This window comes from Pelobates fuscus, chromosome 8, assembly GCF_036172605.1.
Source record: "Pelobates fuscus isolate aPelFus1 chromosome 8, aPelFus1.pri, whole genome shotgun sequence".
In the NCBI taxonomy this organism is placed as follows: domain Eukaryota; kingdom Metazoa; phylum Chordata; class Amphibia; order Anura; family Pelobatidae; genus Pelobates; species Pelobates fuscus.
The window spans coordinates 7,259,528-7,278,887 of record NC_086324.1 but is presented as its reverse complement, the minus strand read 5'-3'; the positions used below and the strand labels follow the sequence as shown (position 1 = coordinate 7,278,887).

The following is a 19,360-nucleotide window of genomic DNA, read 5'->3' as shown; positions in this document are numbered from 1 at the left end:
GAAGCGCTTCAGACTGGGTTTTTTGCCTTCTTTTGGATTAACAGCAAAAACATATGTGAGGAAGGCTGAACTTGATGGACGCAAGTCTCTTTTCAGCTATGTAACTATGTAACTATGTAAATGCATTAATTAATATCTGATTATTATATGTAAAGTCTAGAATGTAAACTCATTGAGCAGAGCCCTCCACGTCTCTGTTCCTGTACGTCTAGTTTTCTGGTTACAAATACATGTCTGTTAGTCCACCCACTGTACAGCACTACGGACTCTGATGGCGCTATATAAAAAATAATAACAATAATAATAAAGTGCCCTGTTTACAAGCTCTCTGTAAATGATGTGAAGTAAAGGTTTATCACCTATTAAAGGCTATTCTTAATCTCGTGGTATTTATCAGTGAAACGTTTTACAGTACAGATCAGTGTGAGGGATGAAAATACTAAAAGTTCAGAAACCCCTGACCTCCCAGGGCTCACTTCCACTTTGATGTGTCTGATGCAGTGAATGGCACAATTCATTGAAATTGTCTTTAATCCCATCACATGACTGCGTGGCGTTGGTTTAACTGTGTTTATTGTAAACAAGTATCCGCTGAATGAACAGCCTCAGCATGCAACCCAAGAATCTCAACAGACTCCCTCTGGAACATCCTATGACAACAAACAACACACACACAACACACAACACATACAACACACACATGTCTTGGGCTGGTCCAAAGGTTAGCAAGAAATGCCACATGTGCTTTAATCACTGGTGAAAATGACAAACATCATTGGCAGTTTTTAAGAGGGGGCAGTGACCTCTACGTGAATGATTGACTAGACTTGTCAAAATAGCAGAAATAGATGCACAGATTGTGTCAATCTGCGTGAGGACCCAAGCATCAGCAGACATGGGGGATGATCTGAAAAAAGAGAAAGGTACATTAGACTGGGATTCAGGGACAGACCCTGCTCCACTGCATGGGCTGGGATGGTGCATGGGCTGGGATAGTACATAGATAGTGCATGGGCTGGGATAGTACATGGATAGTGCATTGGGTGGGATAGTGCATGGATAGAGCATGGGCTGGGATAGTACATGGATAGTGCATTGGGTGGGATAGTGCATGGATAGAGCATGGGCTGGGATAGTACATGGATAGTGCATGGGGTGGGATAGTGTATGGGGTGGGATAGTGCATTGGGTGGGATAGTGCATGGGGTGGGATAGTGTATGGGGTGGGATAGTGCATTGGGTGGGATAGTGCATGGGGTGGGATAGTTTATAGGATGGGATAGTGCATTGGGTGGGATAGTGCATGGATAGAGCATGGGGTGGGATAGTTTATAGGATGGGATAGTGCATTGGGTGGGATAGTGCATGGATAGAGCATGGGGTGGGATAGTGCATGGGGTGGGATAGTTTATAGGATGGGATTGTTTATGAGGTGGCATAGTGCATGGATAGTGCATGGGATGGGATAGTACATGGATAGTGTATGGGGTGGGATAGTGCATTGGGTGGGATAGTGTATGGGGTGGGATAGTGCATGTGGTGGGGTAGTGTATGGATAGTGCATTGGGTGGGATAGTGCATGGTGTAGCATAGTGTATGGGGTGGGATAGTTTATAGGGTGGGATTGTTTATGAGGTGGGATAGTGTATGGGGTGGGATAGTGCATGGATAGTGCATTGGGTGGGATAGTGTAGGGTGTGGCATAGTGTATGGGGTGGGATAGTTTATAGGGTGGGGTTGTTTATGAGGTGGGATAGTGTATGGGGTGGGATAGTGCATGGATAGTGCATTGGGTGGGATAGTGCATGGTGTGGCATAGTGTATGGGGTAGGATAGTGTATGGATAGTGCATTGGGTGGGATAGTGCATTGGGTGGGATAGTGTATGGTGTGGCATAGTTTAGAGGGTGGGATTGTTTATGGGGTGGGATAGTGCATGGATAGAGCATGGGGTGGGGTAGTGCATGGATAGTGCATTGGGTGGGATAGTGCATGGGGTGGGATAGTGTATGGATAGTGCATTGGGTGGGATAGTGCATGGTGTGGCATAGTGTATGGGGTGGGATAGTGTATGGATAGTGCATTGGGTGGGATAGTGCATGGTGTGGCATAGTGTATGGGGTGGGATAGTTTAGAGGGTGGGATTGTTTATGAGGTGGGATAGTGTATGGGGTGGGATAGTGTACAAAGTGGGATAGTGTATGGGGTGGGATAGAAGATGAGGTGGGAGAGTGTATGGGATGGGATATGATATGGGAGCGTTCATGGGGTGGGATGATGGATGGGTGGGATAGGTTATGGGGTGGGGTAGCAAATGAGGTGGAATAGGTTATGGGGTGGGATTGTTTATGGTATGGGATAGCATATTGGGTGGGATAGCATATGAGGTGGGATGGTGAATGGGGTGGGATTGTTTATGGGGTGGGATTGTTTATGGTATGGGATAGCGTATGAGGTGGGATAATGTATGGGGTGGGATGGTGTAGGCTGTGGGATAGTGTATGGGGTGGGATGGTGGATGGGGTGGATTGTCGGTATTTGTCTTTATGTGTCCAATATTTCTGGGAAAAGGTCTATGCTATATTTCAGGACAATTCCTTGGTATAAAGTTGTTATTGTTTATTATTTAGCAATGTGATCCTGTTTGGAGAACGTCTTACATCTGTGATAAAGCTTTACTTTGTGCTGGTCTGGATGTCGTTTATTGATAATATTAATTTACTGTACACTGACAGCGGGATAACTCTCTCAGACCTTAGTGAATCCCTCCTGTACACTGACAGCGGGATAACTCTCTCAGACCTTAGTGAATCCCTCCTGTACCCTGACAGCGGATAACTCTCTCAGACCTTAGTGAATCCCTCCTGTACCCTGACAGCGGGGTAACTCGCTCAGACCTTAGTGAATCCCTCCTGTACCCTGACAGCGGGATAACTCTCTCAGACCTTAGTGAATCCCTTCTGTACCCTGACAGAGGGATAACTCTCTCAAACCTTAGTGAATCCCTCCTGTACACTGACAGCCGGATAACTCTCTCAGACCTTAGTGGATTCCTCCTGTACACTGACAGAGGGATAACTCTCTCAGACCTTATTGAATCCCTCCTGTACCCTGACAGCGGCTAACTCTCTCAGACCTTAGTGAATCCCTCCTGTACCCTGACAGCGGGATAACTCTCTCAGACCTTAGTGGATTCCTCCTGTACCCTGACAGAGGGGTAACGCTCTCAGACCTTAGTGGATTCCTCCTGTACCCTGACAGCGGGATAACTTTCTCAGACCTTAGTGAATCCCTCCTGTACCCTGACAGCGGGATAACTCTCTCAGATCTTAGTGAATCCCTCCTGTACCCTGACAGCGGGGTAACTCTCTCAGATCTTAGTGAATAGATACAAATACAAACTCTTGGGTTCATTTTTTTTTCATTTTTAATACATAGACAACAGTTTTGTTTTGTTTTTAGTTAGTAAATCATTAACAAAATGGCAAATTAATCTGGGAAAAACAGGGCCATTGATTGGCTGTTGGAGGTAAAAATGAACCCCAGAGTTTCTATTTGTATCTATTGATTAAGATGAGCGATTAGTATTTACTAACTCGTGTTAAATATCGCTGTTATTTTATGGAACCCCAGGAAATTAAATCTCTGGAATCAATAATATAATAAATTAAAGTTCTTAGTAATCTCAGCCAGCCACATATCCGGCAGAGCATTATAAGAGTGGCCATCCAAAGCCATGAGACTCCTTTTTGCCTTTCCTTTTTGAGAAGAAATCTGCTGATTTAGGAATTGGACCTGTGTGTCTCTGGATATTCACTGTTTCTGTCACTTTCTCCTGGAGGAAAATATTTTTGAGAAGATTTGTGCCCGTTGTAAGCTCCATGTAGCTACTGACAGCATCTCTCACTGGGATGTCTTGGAGTTAATCAGCGCTAAATTCACAGTTCCCAACTCTCGACTGATACTTCTCGACCTTTCTGATACGTTGTCATTGTTGGCTGATCATTCTACTCTCTGTACTGTCACATCCTTGGACCCACCTATCCATCCACCCAGCCATCCAATCCATCCACCCAGCCATCCATCCATCCATCCATCCACCCAGCCATCCATCCACCCAGCCACCCAGCGATCCACCCAGCCATCCATCCATCCATCCACCCATCCATCCATCCACCCATCCATCCATCCATCCATCCATCCATCCACCAATCCACCCATCCATCCACCCAGCCATCCAGCCATCCATCCATCCACCCAGCCATCCAGCCATCCATCCACTCATCCATCCATCCACCCACCCACCCATCCAGCCATCCAGCCATCCAGCCATCCATCCACCCAGCCATCCACCCACCCACCCATCCATCCACCCACCCATCCATCCACCCAGCCATCCATCCACCCAGCCATCCATCCACTCACCCATACAGCCAGCCATCCATCCATGCACCCATCCACCCAGCCATACAGCCATCCACCCACCCAGCCATCCAGCCATCCACCCATACAGCCAGCCATCCATCCACCCAGCCATACAGCCAGCCAGCCATACAGCCATCCATCCACCCACCCATCCAGCCATCCACCCATACAGCCATCCATCCATCCACCCACCCAGCCATCCACCCACCCATCCACCCAGCCATCCATCCAGCCATACAGCCATCCATCCACCCAGCCATCCAGCCATCCACCCACCCATACAGCCAGCCATCCATCCACCCACCCATACAGCCATCCATCCACCCATACAGCCATCCATCCATCCATCCACCCATACAGCCAGCCATCCATCCACCCACCCATACAGCCAGCCAGCCATCCACCCACCCACCCACCCATCCAGCCATGCACCCAGCCATCCATCCATCCACTCACCCATCCAGCCATCCACCCACCCATCCACCCAGCCAGCCATCCATCCACCCACCCATCCAGCCATCCATCCACCCATCCATCCATACAGCCAGCCATCCACCCATCCATCCATCCACCCATCCACCCACCCAGCCATCCACCCATCCAGCCATCCACCCACCCAGCCATCCACCCACCCAGCCATCCACCCATCCATCCAGCCATCCATCCACCCAGCCATCCACCCAGCCATACAGCCAGCCATCCACCCAGCCATACAGCCAGCCATCCATCCATCCACCCACCCATCCATCCAGCCACCCACCCAGCCATCCACCCACCCACCCAGCCATCCACCCACCCACCCAGCCATCCATCCACCCAGCCATCCATCCAGCCACCCACCCACCCAGCCATCCATCCATCCACCCAGCCATCCATCCACCCATCCACCCACCCATCCAGCCACCCATCCATCCATCCAGCCACCCATCCACCCATCCATCCAGCCAGCCATCCACCCACCCACCCATCCAGCCATCCATCCACCCAGCCATACAGCCATCCATCCACCCAGCCATCCATCCACCCATCCACCCAGCTATCCACCCACCCATCCATCCATCCACCCACCCATCCAGCCATCCATCCACCCAGCCATCTAACTATCTAATTCAGTAAAACATGTGGTAGACAACTGATCTATTTTCCAATAACCTGTTAGAATTTAGAAGTTGAAATTACATCAATTAGCAAATAAATTCATTGACTGGATTTTCATGATTCCCCAAATGAATCCTGTGGAGTTTATTCACTAACCTTTAACCTGCGGTGAACTGAAAACTGAATAGCACATTTTAGTGAAACATTGATGATTTCCAATATTCCGCTATCGTCATAACTTGGCTATTTTAGCCCAATTATTACAAGTTGGTTTTAATTCACTCCAATTCGGTGAATAAACTGCACGGATTCTCTGAAATATTAAATTAGTTCTGAAATTGATGGAAATCACTCTATTCACAGTGAAATTCTTGCAGAGATTGTCCATGACGTACAAGAGAAAATCATCACAAAATGGATCTCGTTTTCTTTTTCTAAAATCATGTCAGATCTCCTCTGCTCTTCAGCCTTTACCGTCCCTTTAACATATTACAGAGACTGACCCTGCTATTCAGCCTTTACCGTCCCTTTAACATATTACAGAGACTGACCCTGCTATTCAGCCTTTACCGTCCCTTTAACATATTACAGAGACTGACCCTGCTATTCAGCCTTTACCGTCCCTTTAACATATTACAGAGACTGACCCTGCTATTCAGCCTTTACTGTCCCTTTAACATATTACAGAGACTGACCCTGCTATTCAGCCTTTACCGTCCCTTTAACATATTACAGAGACTGACCCTGCTATCCAGCCTTTACCGTCCCTTTAACATATTACAGAGACTGACCCTGCTATTCAGCCTTTATCGTCCCTTTAACATATTACAGAGACTGACCCTGCTATTCAGCCTTTACCGTCCCTTTAACATATTACAGAGACTGACCCTGCTATTCAGCCTTTACCGTCCCTTTAACATATTATAGAGACTGACCCTGCTATTCAGCCTTTACCGTCCCTTTAACATATTACAGAGACTGACCCTGCTATCCAGCCTTTACCGTCCCTTTAACATATTACAGAGACTGACCCTGCTATTCAGCCTTTACCGTCCCTTTAACATATTACAGAGACTGACCCTGCTCTCCAGCCTTTACAGTCCCTTTAACATATTACAGAGACTGACCCTGCTATTCAGCCTTTATCGTCCCTTTAACATATTACAGAGACTGACCCTGCTATTCAGCCTTTACCGTCCCTTTAACATATTACAGAGACTGACCCTGCTATTCAGCCTTTACTGTCCCTTTAACATATTACAGAGACTGACCCTGCTATTCAGCCTTTACCGTCCCTTTAACATATTACAGAGACTGACCCTGCTATTCAGCCTTTACCGTCCCTTTAACATATTACAGAGACTGACCCTGCTATCCAGCCTTTACCGTTCCTTTAACATATTACAGAGACTGACCCTGCTATTCAGCCTTTACCGTCCCTTTAACATATTACAGAGACTGACCCTGCTATCCAGCATTTACCGTCCCTTTAACATATTACAGAGACTGACCCTGCTATTCAGCCTTTACCGTCCCTTTAACATATTACAGAGACTGACCCTGCTATTCAGCCTTTACCGTCCCTTTAACATATTACAGAGACTGACCCTGCTATTCAGCCTTTACCGTCCCTTTAACATATTACAGAGACTGACCCTGCTATCCAGCCTTTACCGTTCCTTTAACATATTACAGAGACTGACCCTGCTATTCAGCCTTTACCGTCCCTTTAACATATTACAGAGACTGACCCTGCTATTCAGCCTTTACCGTCCCTTTAACATATTACAGAGACTGACCCTGCTATTCAGCCTTTACCGTCCCTTTAACATATTACAGAGACTGACCCTGCTATCCAGCCTTTACCGTTCCTTTAACATATTATAGAGACTGACCCTGCTATTCAGCCTTTACCGTCCCTTTAACATATTACAGAGACTGACCCTGCTATCCAGCCTTTACCGTTCCTTTAACATATTACAGAGACTGAACCTGCTATTCAGCCTTTACCGTCCCTTTAACATATTACAGAGACTGACCCTGGTACTAACATGTGTACATAATGCATTATCCCTCTCCACATTTAGCTGCAGGCGATCATGGGATTGTGAAAGATGTCTGTATAACAAAGGCTCCTCTGTGAGCGCCAGGGGGTCACGTATTTGTGACCTGTAGAATTAGCAGCTTGGAAACGGATCACTGCAAAGTTTCTCCTCGATATTTGGGTTTATCGCTATCTGACGATGACTGAGAACAAGTTCTGTTTTACAGTTTTAGTTCAAAGTGTCATCACGTTTTTCTTTAAATTCTCTGCTCTTACACATCAATTCCCACTATCCTCACTCAGACACACAGTGTATAGTCCGCGATACACAGTGTATAGACCAGTGGTAGTCAACCTTTTTCTAACTACCGCCCACTAATGCATCTTTTTGGTTGAAAACATTTCCTTACCGCCCACCAGTTTTCGCGCAAGTGCGGAATATTTTTTTCGAAAGGGGGGTGTTTAAAAATAAATAAATGTACGTACATTTATCTTTTTATTTCAATTAATGCATGTTTATAATGTTTTTAACCTTATAAAGTTTAATGAGAAAACAATAAATTGAAATTACCTTTACTAGTGATTAATGAGATCCTTGAGGTTGATGCTGCAAGGCTTATTTGATATCTGGTTCGATTTTCTTAAGGAACAAACGAAGGTCTCCTCTTTCGGTGATATTCAGACGACTTCTCTGTTTGCGCATAATATGATTTCTCATCTGTGCGTCAGCTCCCCTCTTCTCCCTCCTCAATTCCCCTCCCCACCTTTTTTCCCCCCTTTTTTTAACCTTCCTTATAGCAATGCCCAGTAGGAAGGCTGAGCTAGGTATCCCACTATAACAGACTGGCACACATACATACATACATACAGACACACAAGACACACATACATACAAACATACAGACAGACAGGCACACACACACACACACACACACACACGACATACATACAAAGACACATACAGACAGACACAAGAAACAGACACACATACATACACACATATATACAGACACACACACACGACACATACTAAGACATACATACATACAGACACACACAAGACATACATACAAAGACACACACACACACAAGACATACATACAAAGACACACACACACACACAAGACATACATACAAAGACACACACACGCACACAAGACATACATACAAAGACACACACACACACACACACAAGACATACATACAAAGACACACACACACACACAAGACATACATACAAAGACAAGACACACATATATACAGACATACACATACATAAGACACACATACAGACACAAACAAGACATACATACAAAGACAAGACACACATATATACAGACATACACACACACAAGACACATACATAAGACACACATACAAAGACAAGACACATACATAAGACACACATGCAGACACACACAAGACATACATACAAAGACAAGACACACCTATATACAGACATACACACACACAAGACACATACAGACACACACAAGACATACATACAAAGACAAGACACACATGTATACAGACATACACACACAAGACACATACATAAGACACACATACAGACACACACAAGACATACATACAGACACACACAAAACATACATACAAAGACACATACACAAACAAACACACATTATATTTAAGTCACCCTCCTCTTTCCTACCTTTAAAGTGCAGGAGGGTGACTTTCCCTGGGGTCCAGTGGTGGCTCAGGTGGATGGGAGTCAGAGTTCCCACTCTGACTCCCTCCTCCTCCTTCCTCCCGCGCGGCTCTCAGTATGCTGGGAGGAGTGACCGGGGAATCACTCCCTCCCAGCAGAGATGATGCCATCACAGGGGGCCCGGTCAGCGCTGGGCGCTTTAACAGCGCGACCGGGCCCCCTCACAATCCACATCCATCGGGTGGCCCTGACAGCATGGGCCACCCGATGGACCCCTCCATATGCGGCCCCGGCGGTTTGCCACCGGGGCCGCAAGTGATGATGGCGGTACCCAGTCACAGGGGTACCGCCGGCTCGCGCTCGCCCGCCTGCCCAGTCAATCACCCAATTTGTAAAAAAAAAAATGAAAATCTCTACCGCCCACCTGGAATCCTGAAACGCCCACTAGTGGGCGGTAGGGACCAGGTTGACGACCCATGGTATAGACAGTGACATACAGTGTATAGTCAGCGACACATAGTAAATAGACAGCGACACAGTGTATAGACAGTGACACACAGTGTATAGTCAGCGAAACATAGTAAATAGACAGCGACACAGTGTATAGACAGCGACACACAGTGTATAGTCAGCGACACATAGTAAATAGACAGCGACACATAGTAAATAGACAGCGACACAGTGTATAGTCCGCGATACACAGTTTATAGACAGCGACACACAGTGTATAGTCAGCGACACATAGTACATAGACAGCGACACAGTGTATAGACAGTGACACACAGTGTATAGTCAGCGAAACATAGTAAATAGACAGCGACACAGTGTATAGTCCGTGATACACAGTTTATAGACAGCGACACACAGGGTATAGTCAGCGACACATAGTACATAGACAGCGACACAGTGTATAGACAGTGACACACAGTGTATAGTCAGCGACACATAGTAAATAGACAGCGACACAGTGTATAGACAGTGACACACAGTGTATAGTCAGCGACACATAGTACATAGACAGCGACACAGTGTATAGACAGTGACACACAGTGTATAGTCAGCGACACATAGTAAATAGACGGCGACACAGTGTATAGACAGTGACACACAGTGTATAGTCAGCGACACATAGTAAATAGACAGCGACACAGTGTATAGACAGTGACACACAGTGTATAGTCAGCGACACATAGTAAATAGACGGCGACACAGTGTATAGACAGTGACACACAGTGTATAGTCAGCGAAACATAGTAAATAGACAGCGACACAGTGTATCGTCAGTGAAACATAGTATATAGACAGCGACACACAGTATATAGACAGCGACACACAGTGTACAGACAGTGACACACATTGTACAGACAGCGACACATAGTAAATAGACGGCGACACAGTGTATAGACAGTGACACACAGTGTATAGTCAGCGAAACATAGTAAATAGACAGCGACACAGTGTATCGTCAGTGAAACATAGTATATAGACAGCGACACACAGTATATAGACAGCGACACACAGTGTACAGACAGTGACACACAGAGTATAAATAGCGACACATAGTATATAGACAGCGACACACAGTGTACAGACAGCGATACACATTGTACAGACAGCGACACACAGTGTATAGTCAGCGACACACAGTGTATAGTCAGCGACACATAGTAAATAGACAGCGACACAGTGTATAGACAGTGACACACAGTGTATAGTCAGCGACACATAGTACATAGACAGCGACACAGTGTATAGACAGTGACACACAGTGTATAGTCAGCGACACATAGTAAATAGACGGCGACACAGTGTATAGACAGTGACACACAGTGTATAGTCAGCGACACATAGTAAATAGACAGCGACACAGTGTATAGACAGTGACACACAGTGTATAGTCAGCGACACATAGTAAATAGACGGCGACACAGTGTATAGACAGTGACACACAGTGTATAGTCAGCGAAACATAGTAAATAGACAGCGACACAGTGTATCGTCAGTGAAACATAGTATATAGACAGCGACACACAGTATATAGACAGCGACACACAGTGTACAGACAGTGACACACATTGTACAGACAGCGACACATAGTAAATAGACGGCGACACAGTGTATAGACAGTGACACACAGTGTATAGTCAGCGAAACATAGTAAATAGACAGCGACACAGTGTATCGTCAGTGAAACATAGTATATAGACAGCGACACACAGTATATAGACAGCGACACACAGTGTACAGACAGTGACACACAGAGTATAAATAGCGACACATAGTATATAGACAGCGACACACAGTGTACAGACAGCGATACACATTGTACAGACAGCGACACACAGTGTATAGTCAGCGACACACAGTGTATAGTCAGCGACACATAGTAAATAGACAGCGACACAGTGTATAGACAGTGACACACAGTGTATAGTCAGCGACACATAGTACATAGACAGCGACACAGTGTATAGACAGTGACACACAGTGTATAGTCAGCGACACATAGTAAATAGACGGCGACACAGTGTATAGACAGTGACACACAGTGTATAGTCAGCGACACATAGTAAATAGACAGCGACACAGTGTATAGACAGTGACACACAGTGTATAGTCAGCGACACATAGTAAATAGACGGCGACACAGTGTATAGACAGTGACACACAGTGTATAGTCAGCGAAACATAGTAAATAGACAGCGACACAGTGTATCGTCAGTGAAACATAGTATATAGACAGCGACACACAGTATATAGACAGCGACACACAGTGTACAGACAGTGACACACATTGTACAGACAGCGACACATAGTAAATAGACGGCGACACAGTGTATAGACAGTGACACACAGTGTATAGTCAGCGAAACATAGTAAATAGACAGCGACACAGTGTATCGTCAGTGAAACATAGTATATAGACAGCGACACACAGTATATAGACAGCGACACACAGTGTACAGACAGTGACACACAGAGTATAAATAGCGACACATAGTATATAGACAGCGACACACAGTGTACAGACAGCGATACACATTGTACAGACAGCGACACACAGTGTATAGTCAGCGACACATAGTAAATAGACAGCGACACAGTGTATAGACAGTGACACACAGTGTATAGTCAGCGACACATAGTACATAGACAGCGACACAGTGTGTAGACAGTGACACACAGTGTATAGTCAGCGACACATAGTAAATAGACGGCGACACAGTGTATAGACAGTGACACACAGTGTATAGTCAGCGACACATAGTAAATAGACAGCGACACAGTGTATAGACAGTGACACACAGTGTATAGTCAGCGACACATAGTAAATAGACGGCGACACAGTGTATAGACAGTGACACACAGTGTATAGTCAGCGAAACATAGTAAATAGACAGCGACACAGTGTATCGTCAGTGAAACATAGTATATAGACAGCGACACACAGTATATAGACAGCGACACACAGTGTACAGACAGTGACACACATTGTACAGACAGCGACACATAGTAAATAGACGGCGACACAGTGTATAGACAGTGACACACAGTGTATAGTCAGCGAAACATAGTAAATAGACAGCGACACAGTGTATCGTCAGTGAAACATAGTATATAGACAGCGACACACAGTATATAGACAGCGACACACAGTGTACAGACAGTGACACACAGAGTATAAATAGCGACACATAGTATATAGACAGCGACACACAGTGTACAGACAGCGATACACATTGTACAGACAGCGACACACAGTGTATAGTCAGCGACACATAGTAAATAGACAGCGACACAGTGTATCGTCAGTGAAACATAGTATATAGACAGCGACACACAGTATATAGACAGTGACACACAGTGTACAGACAGTGACACACAGAGTATAAATAGCGACACACAGTGTATAGACAGCGACACACAGTGTATAGACAGTGACACACAGTGTATAGACAGGGACACACAGACGCTGTGATTTGCATTGTTCGATGCTCAGGTGTAGAGGAGGGGTATGGGTGCTGTGGGGGCCCCACATTTTTTTTAAACCACTCCAAAACGGTTTGATAGAAATAGGAGCCCAAGGACTTTCAGCACCATAACCACTACAAAACAATACAATGAACGGTATCAATACAGTCTATTGTAACAATACAATATGCTGTATCAGTATAATGAGCTGTATCAATACAATCAGCTGTAATAATACAATGAGCTGTAATAATACAATGAGCTGTAATAATACAATGAGCTGTAATAATACAATCAGCTGTAATAATACAATGAGCTGTAATAATACAATGAGGAGTATCAATACAATGAGCTGTAATAATACAATGAGCTGTAATAATACAATGAGCTGTAATAATACAATGAGCTGTAATAATACAATGAGCTGTAATAATACAATGAGCTGTAATAATACAATGAGCTGTAATAATACAATGAGCTGTAATAATACAATGAGCTACAGTATTTACACTGCCCAGAGCATCCCCCAACGATAGATAACATTATTAATCTAAAGGTGGTAGACGCGTGTCCCACTATCCCGGCAGGGGTGGTAATATCTAACACATTGCAGGGAGGACGGCTAACAGTGTCTGGGATGTAAATCGATCCTAGAAATGTGAAATTGCCATCAGTCTGCCCCTGGGGCCGTCACTGATCTGGGATGTACAGGGTTAATGTATTTTGCGCCAGGAGCTAAGCTGCACCCCCGGGGGTGGGAGACGAATTATGCTTAACGATGGCGAGAAAGGGAGAGTATGAGGCAGACACTCACCGCATGCCAGCACCCCAAACTCACCCCTGTCCCCCACTTTCCACAGGAATCAAGAAAGGATTCGCAAAGGTGTTTGGTTCCGAATCAAGCCCTACCAAGAAAGTACCGGTAAGTTAACCTCTTCACTCCCTGTATGAGCTGAATTAACCTCTTCACTCCCTGTATGAGCTGAATTAACCTCTTCGCTGTCTACATTGCCTGAATTAATCTCTTCACTCCCTGTATGATCTGAGTTAACCTCTTTGCTGTCTACATTGCCTGAATTAATCTCTTCACTCCTTGTATGAGCTGAGTTAACCTCTTCACTCTCTACATAGCCCGAATTAACCTCTTCCCTCGCTGTATGAGCTGAGTTAACCTCTTCACTCTCTACATAGCCCGAATTAACCTCTTCACTCGCTGTATGAGCTGAGTTAACCTCTTCACTCTCTACATAGCCCGAATTAACCTCTTCACTCCTTGTATGAGCTGAGTTAACCTCTTCACTCTCTACATATCCCGAATTAACCTCTTCACTCGCTGTATGAGCTGAATTAACCTCCTCACTTCACGTATGAGCCGAATTAACCTCTTCACTCCTTATTTGGCCTGAATTTACTTTTTCACTTCCTATATGAGCTGAATTAACCTCTTCACTCCCTACATGGGAAGAGTTATCCTCTTCACTACCTATATAGCGTGAATTAGCTTCACTCCCTACATAACCTGCATTTACCTTTTCACTCAGTGAGATGGGTTAACCTATCCATTCGCTAAGAATTGAGTTAACCTGTTACCTCCCTACATAGGCTAAGTTAATATATCCCCTTCCTCCGGGAGTTAACCTCTTACCTCCCTACATAGGCTAAGTTAATATATCCACTTCCTCCGGGAGTTAACCTGTTACCTCCCTACATAGGCTAAGTTAATATATCCCCTTCCTCCGGGAGTTAACCCCTTACCTCCCTACATAGGCTAAGTTAATATATCCCCTTCCTCCGGGAGTTAACCTCTTACCTCCCTACATAGGCTAAGTTAATATATCCACTTCCTCTGGGAGTTAACCTCTTACCTCCCTACATAGGCTAAGTTAATATATCCCCTTCCTCCGGGAGTTAACCTCTTACCTCCCTACATAGGCTAAGTTAATATATCCCCTTCCTCCGGGAGTTAACCCCTTACCTCCCTACATAGGCTAAGTTAATATATCCCCTTCCTCCGAGAGTTAACCCCTTACCTCCCTACATAGGCTAAGCTAATATATCCCCTTCCTCCGGGAGTTAACCTCTTACCTCCCTACATAAGCTAAGTTAATATATACCCTTCCTCCGGGAGTTAACCCCTTACCTCCCTACATAGGCTAAGTTAATATATCCCCTTCCTCCAGGAGTTAACCTCTTACCTCCCTACATAGGCAAAGTTAATATATCCCCTTCCTCCGGGAGTTAACTTCTTTACAATCTATATGTCTATGAGTTAATCTTTACGCTCCCTACATAGTAACCTATTCAGCTCTTTGTAATGTATTCAACAGTTCCTGCTCTGTCCCCACTGAGAGGAATGTATTAATTCATTAATTCATCTTTATTGCAGCATAATATCGCCAATCGCTTCCTTTCCTCAGCTCTGCTCTATAATACTGTGCCACGGGCCCCCAAACTGCCTCAGGGGCCACACAATGGGTCTCTCTTCAGTGGCAGAACTAAAGAAGACAGGGCCCTGGTTTGTAAGCCCCCCATCGCAAGGATGGGCAAAAGGTAGATTCCCATCTGTAGTACAACTCACACAATGCTTTGCCAGCTGGGGCTCTACCTTTTGCCCATCCTTGCACTGAGCAGTTGTTTGTGTATTAGAATGTAAGCATGTTTTTGTATGGAGTATGTGTGTGAGTGTAGTTCTGTATTTCTGTGTAGTGTTGTGTGTTTTTATGTACTGTTGTAAAAGTTTAGCAAAAGATACAGAGACGCTCAGAGTCACACACTGACACCCATGCAAATAATCAGACACACACATTAACACACATACAGATATAAACACACAGTTACACAGACGCATAGACACACACACTGACACACATGCAAATAATCAGACACATATTAACACGCATACAGATATAAACACACAGTTACACAGACGCATAAATACACACACTGACACACATGCAGATACACAGACTAACACACATACAGATATACACAGACGCACAGATTTACATATTAACTTACACCATACAAAACTTCAGGGGTATGGGATATATATATATATATCCTCCAAAGCCTTTGAGGGTATAGGAGATATATCTACTGTGGAGAAAATAGAAACACATATAGTGCACTCTGTGCAGAAGGACGTGGTTGTACACCATATAATAGGAAGCACTCACGTGGTTCAGAGCCTTTTGAGGATTGGCTCTTAATCACTCTTGCCTTGTGTCCTTTAGGTGACACACACCTTCAACTCCAAATAGAGAATATCCCGCAAAACAGGAGAGAAAAACAGGGAAAATTCGCCCTAGTGTTGAAATCTTTTGTTGCGGTCACCGGCCCGCCGAGCCTCACGGTCGTGCCCGACCGGCACGACCGCTCCGACTACACGAGCTTACCTGCTCGTCGGCGAGCCGGGAACCGCGCGTGTAGTTCTTCCGGGCATCACGCCCGAATCCAATATGGCGCCGACCACGTGGTCGCGTCTAAGGATAGCCCCGCCCCCGAGAATTATACTAACGTGTGCGTGACGTCACGACGTCAACGCACACGCACGTTCTGGGGTCAGAGGTCGCCCTCTGACCAATCATAGCTTAGAGAGGGGTATTTAAACCCCTAATTCACCCTAGTACTTTGCCATGTCGTGGTTTCAGTTTCCTGGTTTCCTGAAAGTGCTAGTTTCGTGTTTCTGATTTCCTGGTATCCTGATCCTTGGCGTTTCCCTGGTTATTCTGATCTCTGGTTTCCCTGACTTGGCTTGTCTTATCGGTATTGAGTATTTTCTGGCTTCCTTGACCTCGGCTTTCCCTTTGACCATTCTCTGTCTCTAGCGTATTAGTCCGGCCATTCTAAGGTCCGGTTTACGCTCTGTCCTGTTATTTTTCCTTTTCTGACTTATGTATATGTTTACATAGATTCTGCGTGCTGGACCACATTACTAGTCGTGACATCTTTAAAACATCAATATGCAAACATGTGTATGCAGGTGAAGGTTGCTTCTCACCTGGACAGGACCCTGTAACCTGGCTCTAAGTAGAAAAGGAGCGTACTCCTTCCCTCTTTAGTTGGATGGAAAATGCACCAAATATACTTTAAAATAAATTAAAATAGTATTTATTTCAAAAATGTAAATCAATCTTAATACATAAAATATATTGGTGTGTCCAAAACGCGTTTCGCCGATTCCATTCGGCTTTCTCAATTGGAATGGAATCGGCGAAACGCGTTTTGGACACACCAATATATTGTATGTATTAAGATTGATTTTAAGTGTATGAAAAGAATACTATTTTAATTTATTTTAAAGTATATTTGGTGCATTTTCCATCCAACTAAAGAGGGAAGGAGTCATCCCAAAAAGGACTCATACGCTTTTCTACTTAGAGCCAGGTTACAGGTTCTTGTCCAGGTGAGAAGCAACCTTCACCTGCATACACATGTTTGCATATTGATGTTTTAAAGATTTCAACACTAGGGCGAATTTTCCCTGTTTTTTTCTCCTGTTTTGAGGAATATTCTCTATTTGGAGTTGAAGGTGTGTGTCACCTAAAGGACACAAGGCAAGAGTGATTAAGAGCCAATCCTCAAAAGGCTCTGAACCACGTGAGTGCTTCCTATTATATGGTGTACAACCACGTCCTTCTGCACAGAGTGCACTATATGTGTTTCTATTTTCTCCACAGTAGATATATCTCCTATACCCTCAAAGACTTTGGAGGATACATATATATATCCCATACCCCTGAAGTTTTGTATGGTGTAAGTTAATATTATTTAGCGCTACACACTTTCACTCTTACATACTGGCTATGTAAATTAGTGTTTTTTTCCACATGTAATCACGATAGGATTGGAGAGTACCTATTTTTATGTGTGAGAGCTGCTGTACTAGAAGAGCACTTATTAATATTGAATTTAAGCACCTGACAACACAGAATATTTTGTTATATTGTTGAGCACAGATATACATGCATATATACACACGCACTAACACACATTCAGATACACAGATGCACAGATACACATACTGACACACATTCAGATACACAGACACACAGGAATGCACACATTCAGATACACAGAATGATACACAGATACATACACTAGCACACATGCAGATACACACACACTAAAACACATACAGATACACAGATGCACAGATACACACACTGACACTCATGCAGATACACAAACACACAAGAAGACATACAAATCCACAGAATGACATGCATTCAGATACTCAGATCCACAGAAGGAACACACAAATACAAGCACTGACACACAGATAGATACACAGACACACAGAATGATAAATATTGAGATACATAGACACTCAGAATGACACACGTATACAAACACTGACACACATGCAGATACACACACACACACACACTAACACATACAGATACACAGACAATTATACACACACTGAGTAGACTGCTGTCTACTCTAAGGCATTCTCAGTTTAGTTAATAACCCTGATAATAGCCTTACAGCAGCGACCATACCTACCGACCCTTCTCCTGCTGTCTAAGGCATTCTCAGTTTAGTTAATAACCCTGATAATAGCCTAACAGCAGCGACCATACCTACCGACCCTTCTCCTGCTGTCTAAGGCATTCTCAGTTTAGTTAATAACCCTGATAATAGCCTAACAGCAGTGACCATACCTACCGACCCTTCTCCTGCTGTCTAAGGCATTCTCAGTTTAGTTAATAACCCTGATAATAGCTTAGCAGCAGCAACCATACCTACCGACCCTTCTCCTGCTGTCTAAGGCATTCTCAGTTTAGTTAATAACCCTGATAATAGCTGAGCAGCAGCGACCATATCTACCGACCCTTCTCCTGCTGTCTAAGGCATTCTCAGTTTAGTTAATAACCCTGATAATAGCTGAGCAGCAGCAACCATACCTACCGACCCTTCTCCTGCTGTCTAGGGCATTCTCAGTTTAGTTAATAAAATATTCCTGATAATAGCCTAGCAGCAGCGACCATATCTACCGACCTCCCGAATCAGCATTTCAGGCTGTGTGAGACATTCTCACTGACGATACAATGATACAACGATACAACAACACAATGATACAACTGATACAATGACACAACGACACAATGAAGCTTGAGAAGTAACCAATGCTGCCCTGTGTTTGACCAG

The 19,360-nt window shown here is 44.5% G+C and overlaps 1 protein-coding gene across 1 annotated transcript in view; it reads left to right on the top strand.

Moving 5' to 3' along the window:
- Positions 1 to 845: 845 nt before the first annotated feature.
- Positions 846 to 19,360, top strand: part of SLC15A2 (solute carrier family 15 member 2) — a 63,757-nt gene continuing 45,242 nt past the window's right edge. The window contains exons 1-2 of the mRNA XM_063429188.1: positions 846 to 923; positions 14,068 to 14,129. Coding sequence (XP_063285258.1) covers positions 896 to 923; positions 14,068 to 14,129 — 90 coding nt within the window. The 5' untranslated portion in view covers positions 846 to 895. The remainder of the gene's footprint in view (positions 924 to 14,067; positions 14,130 to 19,360) is intronic.